This window comes from Anguilla anguilla, chromosome 14, assembly GCF_013347855.1.
Source record: "Anguilla anguilla isolate fAngAng1 chromosome 14, fAngAng1.pri, whole genome shotgun sequence".
In the NCBI taxonomy this organism is placed as follows: domain Eukaryota; kingdom Metazoa; phylum Chordata; class Actinopteri; order Anguilliformes; family Anguillidae; genus Anguilla; species Anguilla anguilla.
Genome location: NC_049214.1, coordinates 5,683,958 through 5,698,357, shown reverse-complemented (window position 1 = coordinate 5,698,357; position 14,400 = coordinate 5,683,958). Strand labels below are relative to the sequence as shown.

The following is a 14,400-nucleotide window of genomic DNA, read 5'->3' as shown; positions in this document are numbered from 1 at the left end:
AGTTAACCCCAAGGCTCTGTGCTCGGCCCCCTCCTTTTTGCCCTTTATATGAAATCTCTTGGGTCTGTCGTCTCCTTTCATGTTTTCTCATACCATTTATGGCCTGACCATACATCTTCTCTTTCCCTCCATCCAATTAAATGGAACAGCTCCACCTCCAATCAACCTTCAGGCCCTGCACCCCAGACCCAGCCAGACCTCTCCAATCCGCAACCTAGAGGCAACTGTCTGCCCCTTCCTTGTGTGGCCACTTCTCCCAGTCCTGATGCCTGTCTGCACTGGCTGCCCAGTATAAACTTATTGTCATGCATGTAATATGCATGGAAGAAACTGTGCACATGCATGCAGTATGTATAGTATACAATATATATATGGGCTGACCTCACCATTGATATCGGCCTACAGAACGAGTAATTCCAGCTCTACCAACAGACAGCACCAGTATCCCACAACCCCCCTGCACAGTATACTTCCCCACTCACATGCCCAGCTTCGTATTCCACCTGCCGGAAGCCAATGTATTAATTTGGGGTGTTTTCACGTGAAGGGGGTTTAGGGTGGAAGAAATTAAATAATCGTATTCCGCTCACCTCTTCCAGATCAGTCTCTTTGCTTGAAGAACAGCAGTAATGGTATGTTCTGCTACTGTAGGCATTGAGGAAGCTCGCGGTGCATACATGTTAAGTTATGGCTGACTCTGCAAGCTTGAGGGGAGAGAGAGGGGGATGGAGTAGGGAGGAATGGAGGAATGGATGTGAATGCAGCAGCTGGAATTGTTTCATCTTCGCTGATGGGCTGTGTTTGAGTTTTACCCTCTGCCTTGTTGCTTGGACAGAGGGCCATAAAGTAAACATTGATCCGTCGTCAGTTAAAATATTAAAAGAGCTTTTAAGTGAAGGAGACTCCTCCCCCGTTCTGCGCTTATTTCTCTTTTCTTCCTTCTCTTTCTCTCTCTCTTACTTTTTTAACCCCTCTCTTCGTACTTTCTCTCAGTCCAGGAGTCACAGACTGCTTATTCTACATAATTTAGAATGGAAATGGAAAATGTTTAAAGTTTTTTTTTTTTTTGAATGTTTAAAAAACTAAATAAATAAAATAGTAAAAAAATAAATTTTACCTCATCCCCAAAAATATTTTAGCTGGTAGGAATTACATAATAGACTATGCTATTTGATTCAATTGTGGCATGGAAAATTGTGGAACAAGTTGCTTCGGCAGGCAGTATCATTGCCTACAAAGGCATTATATTTAATACTAAATCGGTGTTGTGTGGATATTTGTATAAGCTGTACTCATAATTCAATATTGGTTAATGATTTTAATATCTGTAACATTTATGGGAGGGAGAGTGAGAGGGAGAGAGTGAGGGAGGGAGGGAGAGAGAGAGAGAGAGAAAGACAGAGAGAGAGAGAGAGAGAGAGAGGGGATGAATGAGATGAGAGAAGAGAGAGGGAGGATGTAAGGGAGAAGAACTGAGGGTTGGACTGAAAGAATGAGGAAGTGAGAGAGGGTGGTGTTAGACACAGGTGAGACTGAGAGATAGAGAGAGAGAGGTCCCAATTTCTTACAAATAAGACACAAAGAGAGAAGACTCAGAAACGGAGAGAAGGAGTATAAATTATCATTTGAAGAGGGAGATGCGACTCTTGACCTGTATATTAAGTTGGTACTCTATTAGCGGCAATCCTGCCCCTACTAAAGGATATGGTCTGAGGACAAGTATGCGCAGACAGAAGGTAAATAATGTAAACCTTGTTTTATGCCACAGGAATTTTGGATGGAGTGAATTTGCAAAGTAATTTAAAATGTGATTGAAAAGGAGGTAGGAATACTATCAATTTTTGAATGGAGTGAGAGATACAAAAACAGAAGGAGGGAGAAAGAGAGATCAAGAAACGCTTAGGAAGCAGAGGACTTGCCACGAAATAAACTCGAATGGAAGATGTAATGTTGCAAAATGGACAAAGTAAAAAAAAGAAAGAAAAAGTAACTGTGTGGAAAAAGATGGAGTGTCAAAACTCAAAAAGTGTGTAACTGAAAATGTTTTACTGTACTGAGAGAAGACAAGGAAAGCTGTCTACATTTGCCTTGATGAACAACCCAAGGATGTAAATTCTACATTTACAGGGACAGGTTTGGTTGAATGTGTATTTCTAAACTTGATTTCCATAGTGAATGTTTTACGTGAGTGTTTCGGGTGCATTGTGCGCTGCACAGATGACGTACGTTTGTGAGCATAGCAAAGACAATGGCTAAGAAGAAATCTTGATATAAATTTGCACATGTAGAGTTATGAATGGACTGTTATCTGACTAGACCACTGAACTGGGTTCTGTAGGGTAAATAAGAGATAAGAATGTGATTTGGAAAGAGGCGTACGTATTCAGTGTCGGGACCTGGTCAATGTGCACAGTTACACCTCTATGTCTCTATACACCTGCCTGCACCTGTGGGGTGGGGTAGAGCAAGGGAGCCTGACTGCAGCAGGAGAGGACTACAGACTTTAACCTTCAGGGAATTGTGATTCATCCCTTCATAACCCTCTAAATGCTAAGGATCCCTTCATCTCTTGTTTCATATAAGCTGGCAGAAATTCAAATCCGGTGTCTGGAGATCAGCCCACTTTTTGGAGTTTTTGGACATCTCAGAATGGTCTGCGCTGGGTCACAGGTTCTACAGGACGCTAGCCCATGCCCATGCTTCATCAAGAATGTTTTTTTTTTTTTTGTTTTTTTTTTTCTGCAGTTGCCATAACTACTCGGGTCTTGCACCCATAGTTCTCACCAGCTCACTGGACTACCTAATGTGAGCCCCACCTCCCACCACCGCCCACACACACACACGCACACACACGCACACACACACACACACTCCATCCGTTCTTAAGACGTGTGCTCCCCAGTAACCGGCCATGGGGATTCATGGAATGGAGCTGTTGGCGGTAGGCGTGGTCATCATTCTGTTTATAGCTGTCCTCAAGCAGTTCGGCATCCTGGAGCCCATGTCCATGGACGGTAAGGATTTTTTTTTGGGGAGGGGGGGGTGAATTGCTGCCGAGATAATGGCCCCTGTCGTTGCCGTGGTAACCGATCAAGGACCACACCTCCACCCTTCCAACCCCATAAGCAGCTTCTTCGGTCAGTGAGCATGTTCAACAGTAAGGGTGCATGGGGATATGGTTCATTTTGAACGGCAAAGCACATCATGCATCAGTTATATGCCGCTGCAAAAATCAGTGGTCAGCCAATCTGGTGTACAGTAGCAGTGAGCTTCCCTAGATCCAAAGAACGGGGACGTGACTGGGAGCAATTATCACGTTAGGGATGGCTATGGTGGAATCCTCGCTGCCCGGGTCTTGTGCCTGACACTGTGATGTCGCATAATTACTGCAGTAGACAGCACGGACAGAGATGTATATTATCTATCCTTCAAAATACTGACCTCCAGAAGGTGAATTTTTATTTAGTCAGACTAATACTCCCAAAAAAAAGTTTACCTGTAAATGAACTTCAAAGCCATTTTAAACAAACTTTTTTTTGTTGTTTTTTCTTGTTTTTTTTGCTTATTTATTGAATTTGGGGTTGAAGTCACTTCTGTTGTCATCGACCAGTTTGATGGCTTAAAGCTGTTCAACTCATTGGTCAAACACCTCTTCCAATTACAGCTAAGCCTGTAATAGGTTGGGCTTAGAATGTGTATACATTAAGGTCCGGATGTACATTCATAAAATGTGCAAGCAAATATGTTGGTGCATCCACAGTCTGCATGAAATTAATGTCTTATTTACTAAGGCTAGAGTTAATTACACAATCAGTAAATGGGATTGCCAACTAATTGCATTTTGCATATGAAGCATTGCTTAAAAGGCACAGGTTTAAAAAAACTGAACTCCTGTGTAGTGCATTGAATATGTTCGTATGGATGCGGGGAAATTGATGTATCTTCTGATGCGATGTAGGAGTGTATCTAGCATTACAAACTTTGTATGGGAGGTTCTACACAGTAAAATGTCCAGTGTTAATTTAACTCTATCAGAGTACATATGAGTCTAATAGGGACCATATGTACACTGTAAGAGTTGATTTAACACTGAACATTTTACTTTGTACGTCAGCTTCTATTTCTCACAGAAGAGTAATTATTTCTATGGCTGGGTGTCGTGGATCTTTCTTTTTTTTCTTTTTTTGGTAATTCCCTATTTTTAGTGCTTCTCGTGATTTTTTTTGGCAGTTTAGGATGATAAATATAACGAAGCCTGCTGCACTTCCAGCCCTGTGCACCTGTTTTATACCCAACACGCACGTATCTGGGGCAGAATGCTTCATGTTTGCACCTGAAACTAGTCGCAAAAGGCTTAGGACGTCTTGCCCTAAGTCTTATTACACTGTAACTACTGTGTAACTAATGTGTAACTGTTATATATGTGTGCATTGTTGATAAATGACCGTTGTGAAACGTGAATTTTCAGTTCATGCAAGTGCAAGAGTTGTCGCTCACATCAGCTAATGAAATCAGCTATCCTTTTAAAGTCTGTACGGATAAATACCTTAATATTGTAATCATTATGTGCCTAATTTGTGTGCATGTGTCTGTCTGCGTGCGTGTGTGTGTGTGTGTGTGTGTGTGCACGCACGTGTGTGTGTGTGTGTGCACGCGTGTGTGTGTGCACCTGAGTGTGTGTGTGTGTGTGTGCACACGCGTGTGTGTGTGTGTGTATGTGTGCGCCTGAGTGCGTGTGTGTGTGTGTGCACGCTTGTGTGTGTGTGTGTGTGTGTGTGTGCACGCGTGTGTGTGTGTGTGTGCACGCGCGTGTGTGTGTACACACACCAGAAAGCGCTAGCTGCTGTTCCCACGCTAAAGGCGACATCACAACACGGCTCTCTCACCTTCCAGCTGTTCCTCCCGAGCGGCTTTATGGACTTGACTGGAACCCTGCCCTCGCTTCTTTTCTCCTTCTCCTTTTCTCCAGCTCTCATCTCCTTCCTTCCCTCGAGTCCACGGGTCTGAGGGTGGCTCACTCCGTCTGTTTCAGCCCTCCTGTCTGTTTCTCTCCCGCTCCACTCCACTTTTTTTTTCTCTCGTCCTTTGGCTCAGGTATTGGGTCGGTAAATCACCTCTGCTAGCATTACCTCTCATTACTTATGCATGCGGTATCGAGCCGGCCTTGGGGGGGGGCTAAATATGGGCCTCTGCCCTGCTGCAGGGGGCTAGGAAAGGCACTGACCTTGCCTTCAGCTTTCCCTCCCTCTGTTTGCGCTCGTTTTTCTTCCCACTCTTTCGCACACTCTTCTTCTTTGGCCCTCTGTCCTCCTCTGTCGTTTTCCTTCCCCGCACAGTAAAATGCCCAGTGTTAAATTAACTCTTACAAAAAGGGGCGACGTAGCTCAGGAGGTAAGAGCGGTTGTCTGGCAGTCGGAGGGTTGCCGGTTCGATCCCCCGCCCTGGGCGTGTCGAAGTGTCCCTGAGCAAGACGCCTAACCCCTAATTGCTCCCAACGAGCTGATTGGTACCTTGCATGGCAGCCTTTCACCGTTGGTGTGTGAGTGTGTGTGTGAATGGGTGAATGAGCGGCATCAATTGTAAAGCGCTTTGGATAAAAGCGCTATATAAAAGCAGTCCATTTACCAAAAAACATATGGTCCCTGTTGAACTCATTTAAACTCTTCTAGAGTTGAATTAACACTGGACATTTTACTGTGCAGTCTCCTCATAGGGTTTCCAAACTCAAAATTGCATACAAATTAATTTATGATAGCTATGCACTGTCACTTGTGTTTCTGTGCCTGAATTATGTAGCTGGTGCGATTTTGGGGATGGATCTATCTTTTTCGTTTGTGAAGCTAAACAGTAAAAAAAACGTCAGTGAATTTTAAGGGAAATGTCTCTAAAATGGCAAACGTACAATACTGTAAACAGCTGAAATGTGTTACTTATTATAAAACACCATAATGCATTTGATATTTGTTATACAGCCTGCTACTGTATGCATAACACGTTGTTACCATTATTCATATGGTAAAGTTTTGTAAAATTCATATTTTTTTACAGCGTACTGATGAATTAGTATCGGCATAGGTCAGGAATCCCTGGGTGACATGACAGAAGTTACACCCAGCTGGGGAATCACACCATTAACTAATGCAAAAAGTAGCTTTCACTTTCCCTGGTTTTGCACCTTCAGATGGTGACATATTAGAAAGTTATCTGTCACCATCTGAATGCGCACACACACACACACACACACACAACACTGATTGAAACAGGCCATTACTCTAGCGGGTAAATTGCAACAAACTCCTTCTCAGGAAATCTCTACCTTCTCTCTGTCTACATCTCTTCCTATTCAAAGTTTTAACCAGAGTCGTTTTTCACCCCCTCCATCTTTCTCTCTCACTCTGTCTACCTGACATTTTTTTCAATCTCTGTGTATCTCACAGATGGTGAGTTTTTGAACAGTGCAAACCTGTCATGTTCTCTGTTTCTCTTACAGTGCTGTACTCTTATCCTTACGCCATTGTGCACTGTCTCGCTGTGACCACGACACTCACAGTGTCTCATTCCCTTTCTCTCTGAATCTGTCCCATCTCTTTATTCTTCCATCTTTTCTTACTCTTGTACTCCTTTCCCCCGATTCTCTCGTTCTCCTTCTCCACCTCTCTGCCCTTAAATCTGTCTCTGCCATTCATCCTGTCTTTTTTTCTCTCATGCTGTACTCACTCTGTCTCACTCCTCCTCCGCCCTTCCTTCCTCCCTTCCTTCCTTCCTACCTGTCCCTCACGCAGACAGTAGCGACAGTGACCTGGAGCTCTCCACCGTCAGACACCAGCCCGAGGGCCTGGAGCAGCTACAGGCCCAGACCAAGTTCACCAGGAAGGAGCTGCAGTCTCTCTACAGGGGCTTTAAGAACGTAAGGCTGGGCCTGAATTTACCCGTGGACTGCCCTGTGGAATTTACATCTTGACACCATAACCTCAAACCCATTTACTACTTACTGTAAGGCACTACATCCTCAGTTCTCCCCCCTGCACTTACTATGGCACTTAGGCATTATGCTGCAGGTCTGTGCTGACTAGGACTATCATCCGTGACACTGATGGCTTGGCATGTGCTCTCCTTGTTGTTTAAACCTTTATTAACACACTTCTGTAGGCCATTCGGGATACGCTAAATTCTGTATTCTGCTAAATGGCTGAACGTAAGAGTGAAAACTGGTGCATGCCTGTGTTATCTCTAGCTCATCCTCTCTCTCTCTCTCTCTCTCTGTCACTCTCTCTCTCTCTCTCTGACAGGAGTGTCCCAGTGGCCTTGTGGACGAAGAAACCTTCAAGTCCATCTATTCTCAGTTCTTCCCTCAAGGAGGTAGGCGTGACACCCCTCTCTAATTTTATCCTATTGAAGAAGGCCTCTGACAGCCATTCAGCAGAGGTGGTGCTGTTACTGTTGCTATGAGAGATTGAGAGGAGTGGAAGATAGGGGTAGACAAATGAAACAAAAGATTCGCTTGAAGACTTTATTTTGGTAAATTATGGCTGATGAAATGAGCAAGTTTCACATAATGAATGAAAAAGACATTGAACAACTGACACCAGTACTAGGAGTTAATATAGATATAATGAATGTAGATTTTGATCTCTCTCTCTCACTCTCTCTCTCTTACAGATGCCACAACTTATGCACATTTCCTGTTCAATGCATTTGACATGGACAGAAATGGCTCCATTCGATTTGAGGTGAGAAAGTGAGAAAGTCTTGATATGGTTATATTGCAATTTTTAAAGACACTTTACTTAGGGGGAAGTGGTAGTAGTGGTGGTGGGGCTGGGGTTGCAGTGTGGTGGCTGAGGTTCAATCAATTCAAATCAAAATTGTATAAAAACACACTAAATAAGGAAGTAACTGAGGGTGATAGTGAGTGATGAGTATTATTTAGTGTTGTTGTAGCTTATTCATTGATTTTTTTAAATTTTCTGCAGGATTTCGTGATCGGACTGTCTGTACTCTTGAGGGGTTCTGTGACAGAGAAGCTCAACTGGGCTTTCAACCTCTATGACATCAACAAAGATGGCTACATAACTAAAGAGGTATGAGGAATTCTCCCATCCATGCAACATTACCCTTGACCATTATCACTCCATAATAAAAACTCCTTCAAAATGCAACGGGTTCAATGGTGACTGAAACTATTTGGCAAACCCAATAAAGAAGGATAGGGGTTGTAATGTCTGGAGGCATATCTTTGCATGGGTTAAAATGGCAAGTTTTTGCTCACGGATGCAAGCAACTCTGGTAAATGGTAAATGGACTGCATTTATATAGCGCTTTTATCCAAAGCGCTTTACAATTGATGCCTCTCATTCGCCAGAGCAGTTAGGGGTTAGGGGTTAGGTGTCTTGCTCAAGGACACTTCGACATGCCCAGGGCGGGGTTTGAACCGGCAACCCTCCGACTGCCAGACAACTGGTCTTACCTCCTGAGCTATGTCACCCCCAAAGAGGACACTCTCTCTCTCGCTGGGTGTCCTCTTTGCAAATGTGTCTGATTGGCTTACAGGAGATGCTGGCGATCATGAAGTCGATCTACGACATGATGGGCAGGTACACCTGCCCCAGCGTGCGGGAAGATGCCCCCTTCGAGCACGTGGAGAAGTTCTTCCAGGTAGTCCAAACACCATCGCCCAACACCCTAACTTGTCAAAAAGAATCACCTGCCCATTTTACACATGATGCATACATAAATTCATGAGGGTTTTATATGCATTTTCCTTTAGAATTCCTAAACTAATGCTAACCAGCCTCGTGTGCCCTGACAGAAAATTACATAAGTGCATGCAAACAGCATTAGGCAATGAACAGTGCTGATGATAAGTCAACAGGTAAGTCAACTGATTGTAGTGGTCAAAACATGACATTATATTTCACAAAGACAGAAATGGCACACTGATTGTCATAAGTTGTTGTGAGCCTCAATGAACACCCAAGCCAAAAACTATGATGCACTATGAAGCATCATAAACACATTTTGAAGGAATTAGTTGCTTAGAACTCAGTGGTCAGTGCAGCAGCAGAAGCATGTCACCAAATAGTTTGTAGCATGCTGCTTTATTTCATGTGTGTTGAAGCTCATTCAGTGCCTCTCTTTTTTTTTTTTTAAGAAAATGGACCGAAACCGAGATGGAGTGGTGACCATCGATGAGTTCATGGAGACCTGTCAGAAGGTAGGGCTACAGTGTGCAACAGACCCACCGAGGGTGGTTCAGTTCTGACCACGCTTAGCGGCCGCCACACACAGCCACAATCTTAACACTGGGGAACTCTGCTGCGGAGCTCTAAGTACAGAAGTAAATTAGCAACGTACATACACACCATTATTATAAAAGGCTTATATGAGTTTACACGAGTCCAATGGGATCCATGGTTCTGTATCAGAGTAAAAGTAACAATCTAACTATCTGAGAATTTATTTAACGCTGAACATTTTGCTGTAAAGTGAAGTCATTTTATTGTTAACTTCAGCTCGGCGATAATATGGTGAGAAGTGGCTGAGGTAGTGGGTCAGGGGGGGCGTCTTTAATTTCTCTTCTCTTTTTAGCTAATGCAACCACTGGCTAACACGGTCACTAGCTTGCAAGTAACCCACAGGCTCCACGCTATTGATCAATAAATAAAATTAATTTTATGGTGGACCGAAAGAAAAATGAATAGCCAAGTTTTCAAGAAGGATGGCAGCCCCTCGTTCTCTCCTCAGTTCAAACCCTGCCTGGCGCCACTCCACAAGCCTCCTGCGTTACAGGCAGTGCCTCAGGAGCGCACGTGTGCTGCCCATGTTTGAGAACATGCTAGCACATTCCACAGGCATGCATAAGGCACTGGTGCATTCAAACATCACTGTTACACACTAAACGTACAGTATAATGGAAATGCTTGCTGTTGAGACGTACTCCTTGACTTATTTTGCCTTGTTTTTTTTGTCTTTTGTCTTTTTTCACTTTCAGGATGCGGACATTATGAGCTCCATGCAGCTCTTTGAGAATGTGATCTAGGCCGGGACGGAATGCCCCAAATTGAACTTTCCTGCTATCCACCGGTGCCACAAATTAATAACCTCACCAGCCAGACAACCAACCCCCTCACCCCCCACCCCCCCTCCCCAACCGCACTCAGCATGCACCTTTGCCTAGTTATAGAGCCTCATGGGGGCAGCACATAATCAATGAAACACAGCAGACTATTTGTATCTACAGTGTGTGTGTTTTAAGGAAGTCCCCTATGAGTGCCAGGAGAGCGAGAAGCACTGGACCAAGATCTCACTCACTTCAAGGAAACTTTTCTCCTGAGAAAACTGAAAAGACTTTTTAGTGGGAGCGTTCAGAAAAAAATTGGAAAATAATTATTATTCATCCCCAATATATATTATTTTTCCTGTAATATTTGAATATTATGGGGAGAGACAGGGGATGAGAGTGAGAAAAGGAGATGACTGTTTTTGTTGTTTGCTTGTATGTTTGTTTGTTTGTTCGTTTGTTCACAGACCAAGGGCCACATTCTACACATGGGGCCTGAAATTTACAAAGAGCCTCCCAATTTCCTGACCTTGGAAGTCCAACAGGATGCTCACTCAGACTGGGAAAAATATTTTCAAGGATCAGCACAGTTTGGAGGATTAGAGTGCAGAGAGAGGGAGTTGGTGTGATTCACAGATGGAGAATATTCAGACACTAGAAAACACTAACCAGAATAAGAATGTAATAGAATGGTTCCTGATGGGAAAAAAAAAACGGTTTACTTTAGCATGTTTTGTCTTCAAGTTCAGTTCTTTCTTTTGTTTGTACTAAGGAAAGTACACTGTAAACATTGTGTTTGACCTGTTAAAATCTCTTACACCACAAACCAACCCACATTCACACCCACACTACAGCCAGATCTAAAGATCCTAAGATCTGGCTTTGGGGAAAGGTGGAGGGGGGGGCGGCTGTGTGTGTGGATGGGTCTGAGGTATAAGAACTTTTACGCAAAAGCATTATTACAATTAACATTACACTGAAAACTATAAACACACATGTGCTGAATTTAAGATGAACTGTGGAATAGGGCCAGTAGAATTTCCCTGTGGCATGTAGAGGCACAGAGAAGACACTTGTTTTTTTAGTTTGTTTCATGTATCTCAGCTTCTGCAGGAGAGTGGTGTTGAGGGTGGCAGGTTTTACTCATCAAGGCTAATATCCCAAGTGAAACAGAGGATACTACTGCCTCTCATACTCTGGACAAGCCCCAATAATTCCAGCTGCAGAACTGGTTTTTAGAAACTACAGCCAAAAAAAAAGAACTTAAATTATCCACTGAACTTTCATGTTCATACACTGGTCATTTTTTTTATATTCACACCCACCTAAAAATAATTGCTTTGGCAATACTGCTACTTCTTACTGACATGCTAATAAAGCACTTTTTGAGTTGGAAAAAGTCTCAAGGTGTGTTGTCATGGTGACCACCATGTGGTTGTGCTCTCTGCGAGGCTTGGCCTTTTAGAGGACACATTCCCACAGGGTGTCAGACAACCAGTTGCAATTCATCCCAAGTGGTAACGCTTGCTTGCCTATTGCAAGTCACACACTGCCACCTGGAGGGTGGCTGTGATATTTCACTCCTGTTGTAATTATCTACTGTATCTCTTTATCTGTCTATCTACCTCTGTTTCGCTCTTCATATCACCCTCTAACACTATTTATCTAACTGGTAGTATTCAGGTGCTCGTAATAATATTGAACACAGGTGTGCACACACTGCTTAGTTTCCCTCCCATTGTGTAGGTGCACGACCTTGGGCATGTTGTCCTTTATTCAGGCTGAAAGCAAGCCCCTTCTGGGCACTCACATTCCCCGCAGAAGTCAACAGATCTCTCTCTGCTCGTTCCACCTATTCAGCTCCTCCTCTTTCGGGGGGGGGGGGGGGGGGGGGGGGGGGGTCAGCGCATATTCAGTCATGTCTAGAAGAGGGTCAGTGACACCTGGCATTGGTGAAATGTAATATTTGATTTGGGTCTCACGACTGTCATGCCTACATAATGGCAATGGGCACGGGCATAGAGGGTGATATATCCTTTTATGGATCTTGTGCCAAGTTCTGATCTTAATTATTTGATTACCTCAATCAATTATGTGATCTGACATTTTAGCTACATTCATTGACAATCTCAATCACATCTGAAGCCTGTTTTTGTGTCACTATATGAAGCTCATTAACCAGCTAGCCAGGGTAATTTGTGAAAACAAAAAAATACAAACACACTGGTCCTCCAGAAACAGAATTTCCTACCCTTGTTGTTTGGACTGACCGATATTTTTAAGTGTGGCATAAGTGCAGAGATAGGTTAGGGGCCATGGGGGGGGGGGGGGGGTTCAGCTTGGATTAGGTCAGATTTTTGGCACTGTACGAGCCCCTGTGTTTCGTCTTATGTATGCACAGTAACTCTTGTAATCCCTTCACAAAGGCCCAGGCCCCATGACTTGCTGGCGGTCTGCCTCTGCAGACCGTATCTAGGCTGTCCTCTGGGATTGCTCTCAGTAGAGGACCCAACACACAGAGTGGCCTACTGTACAAGCTGCTGCTCTTTCACACCACTGTCAGTTCCACCACAGTTGGAATGTGTAATCCACACCATTCATAAAATGCGTGTGCTCAGGCATATTTATTTTAAACAAGACCAGGTCAAAACCTAGTATATGGCTGGACCTAACACACTTCATCCGGCCGACCAATGGTGTAACTTCATCACTCAGTGACTCAGTCACAGACATTCGCGTTTGTAGGGCTGGCCCCGCTGTTGCCACAGTCCTGGTCCACGCTTTGTCCATCGTATGCCTCTCCAGATCAGATCCACACATGAACCGTGACGCAGCATTGGACAGCTAAAAAAAAAGAACAGGTTCCTGGGAACTGAGAGGAAAAACGGCAGCCACTTCTCATGAGAGGTGGGGAGGGCACTGGGGCGGGTGCACTTGAGCTTGAGTGTCCTCAAACATTTCGAGAGACACCCTGAGCCACAGAGCGTGGCCCTTCTGACCCACTTCCCTCCGGTCATCAGTTATTCCGATGCTCAGCGCTGCATTTTGACTGAAGAAAGCCCATTTTTTGGTTCAGAACTTCCTTTGGACCAAGGGACAGTCCTGGGGCCTACGACTTCGTCGGTTTGTACTGCAGGGGTAGGCTATTTGGTTTTCAAAACAGGAAATTAAAATTAAGGTTACTCAGAAGTAATACCCACTTTTTCTTGTTGTTGTTGTCAGTCTTGTAAAAAAAACATTGATTTCAACCGACAAAATTAGTAGGTTGTTTTCATTTGTAATATACATATTTCTGCATAACGTTAAATCTGCCAGCAATTATTATTGTAATATGGGGCTAATTTTTATGTTTTTCACGTTTTGCCACCATGGTCAGATAACAGGGGGAGGAGGAGAATTTTTATCAACAGGCCTATTGTTTATTTAAATTCCCCATTATTTTCTTTTTCCATTTACAGTTTCCTTTTTCGTTTTTGTTTTCATTTTGGGCTGAATAATCCTCCTTACCAAAGAGCTCTTGTGTTTCTTAAAAAGGAATACAAAGGTGCGCCAGTCTTTTAAAAATAGTTTTATATTATTTATTTGGCCACTTGATCACGAAAGTTTTTTTTTTTTTGTTTGTTTGTTTTGTTTTGTTACAGTCGTCGTTCGTTGTCAGGCTTCCAGGCTTGTGCATCACAACTTGACCTTGGATTTTTACGATATTTAAACGACGTTGATTCGCCATATTCACGTAAAAAATCGTACATTTTGGACATCTGACATCCTATTGTCATCAACAGAAATGGTAGATTTGGGGTCAATTTCACCGACGCCTATTAAGCCTAGTCCCAGATTAAATTAAATTTTGAATGGATATTCCACATTCCAAAGTCAGTTTAGTCCATAAACTTAATCTGTGTCTGAGAAACATGCCCTTAAAGTGTTAGAAGTCATCTTGCCTGATATAACGGTGAATGTGTTATACTGTAATTTACGATCTCCATTCCATCCCGATGCTTTGCGCTTTGCTTTCTTGTGTGCCTGTCACCAGCGCATAGCTTTGAACTAGAACTTGGAATTCACATGTTGGCCGGAAGTGGACTGCTGTACTAGGCACTTCAAACATGAACTCGGCCAATATAGGTCACTTAAATAACAATGGCACAGTTCTGGAGAAAGAACGCTAGAGGGCCATGTAGTAGTGAATATGTAGCGTAAAACAAGTTAACACAAATTATATAATACAAAATACCAGAAGAAAGCCTTCCTTAGGTTCTGTGAAGCGAGCACTTAAAACTAACCCGAAGAACATATGGTAAAACCCAAAAGAAGGGCAGTGATGGATGTTCTTGGTTGGC

General features: G+C 43.4%; 1 protein-coding gene across 2 annotated transcripts in view; it reads left to right on the top strand.

Annotated features, from left to right (window-relative positions):
• LOC118212277 (calsenilin-like) overlaps window positions 1-10,388 on the top strand; it is a 30,495-nt gene extending 20,107 nt beyond the window's left edge. For both annotated transcript variants that reach the window (XM_035389995.1, XM_035389996.1), the window contains 7 exons: window positions 6,783-6,907; window positions 7,290-7,359; window positions 7,660-7,730; window positions 7,974-8,081; window positions 8,551-8,655; window positions 9,152-9,214; window positions 9,992-10,388. In XM_035389995.1, the coding sequence (XP_035245886.1) occupies window positions 6,783-6,907; window positions 7,290-7,359; window positions 7,660-7,730; window positions 7,974-8,081; window positions 8,551-8,655; window positions 9,152-9,214; window positions 9,992-10,039 (590 nt within the window). In that variant the 3' untranslated portion in view covers window positions 10,040-10,388. The remainder of the gene's footprint in view (window positions 1-6,782; window positions 6,908-7,289; window positions 7,360-7,659; window positions 7,731-7,973; window positions 8,082-8,550; window positions 8,656-9,151; window positions 9,215-9,991) is intronic.
• The last annotated feature ends 4,012 nt before the right edge of the window (window positions 10,389-14,400 follow it).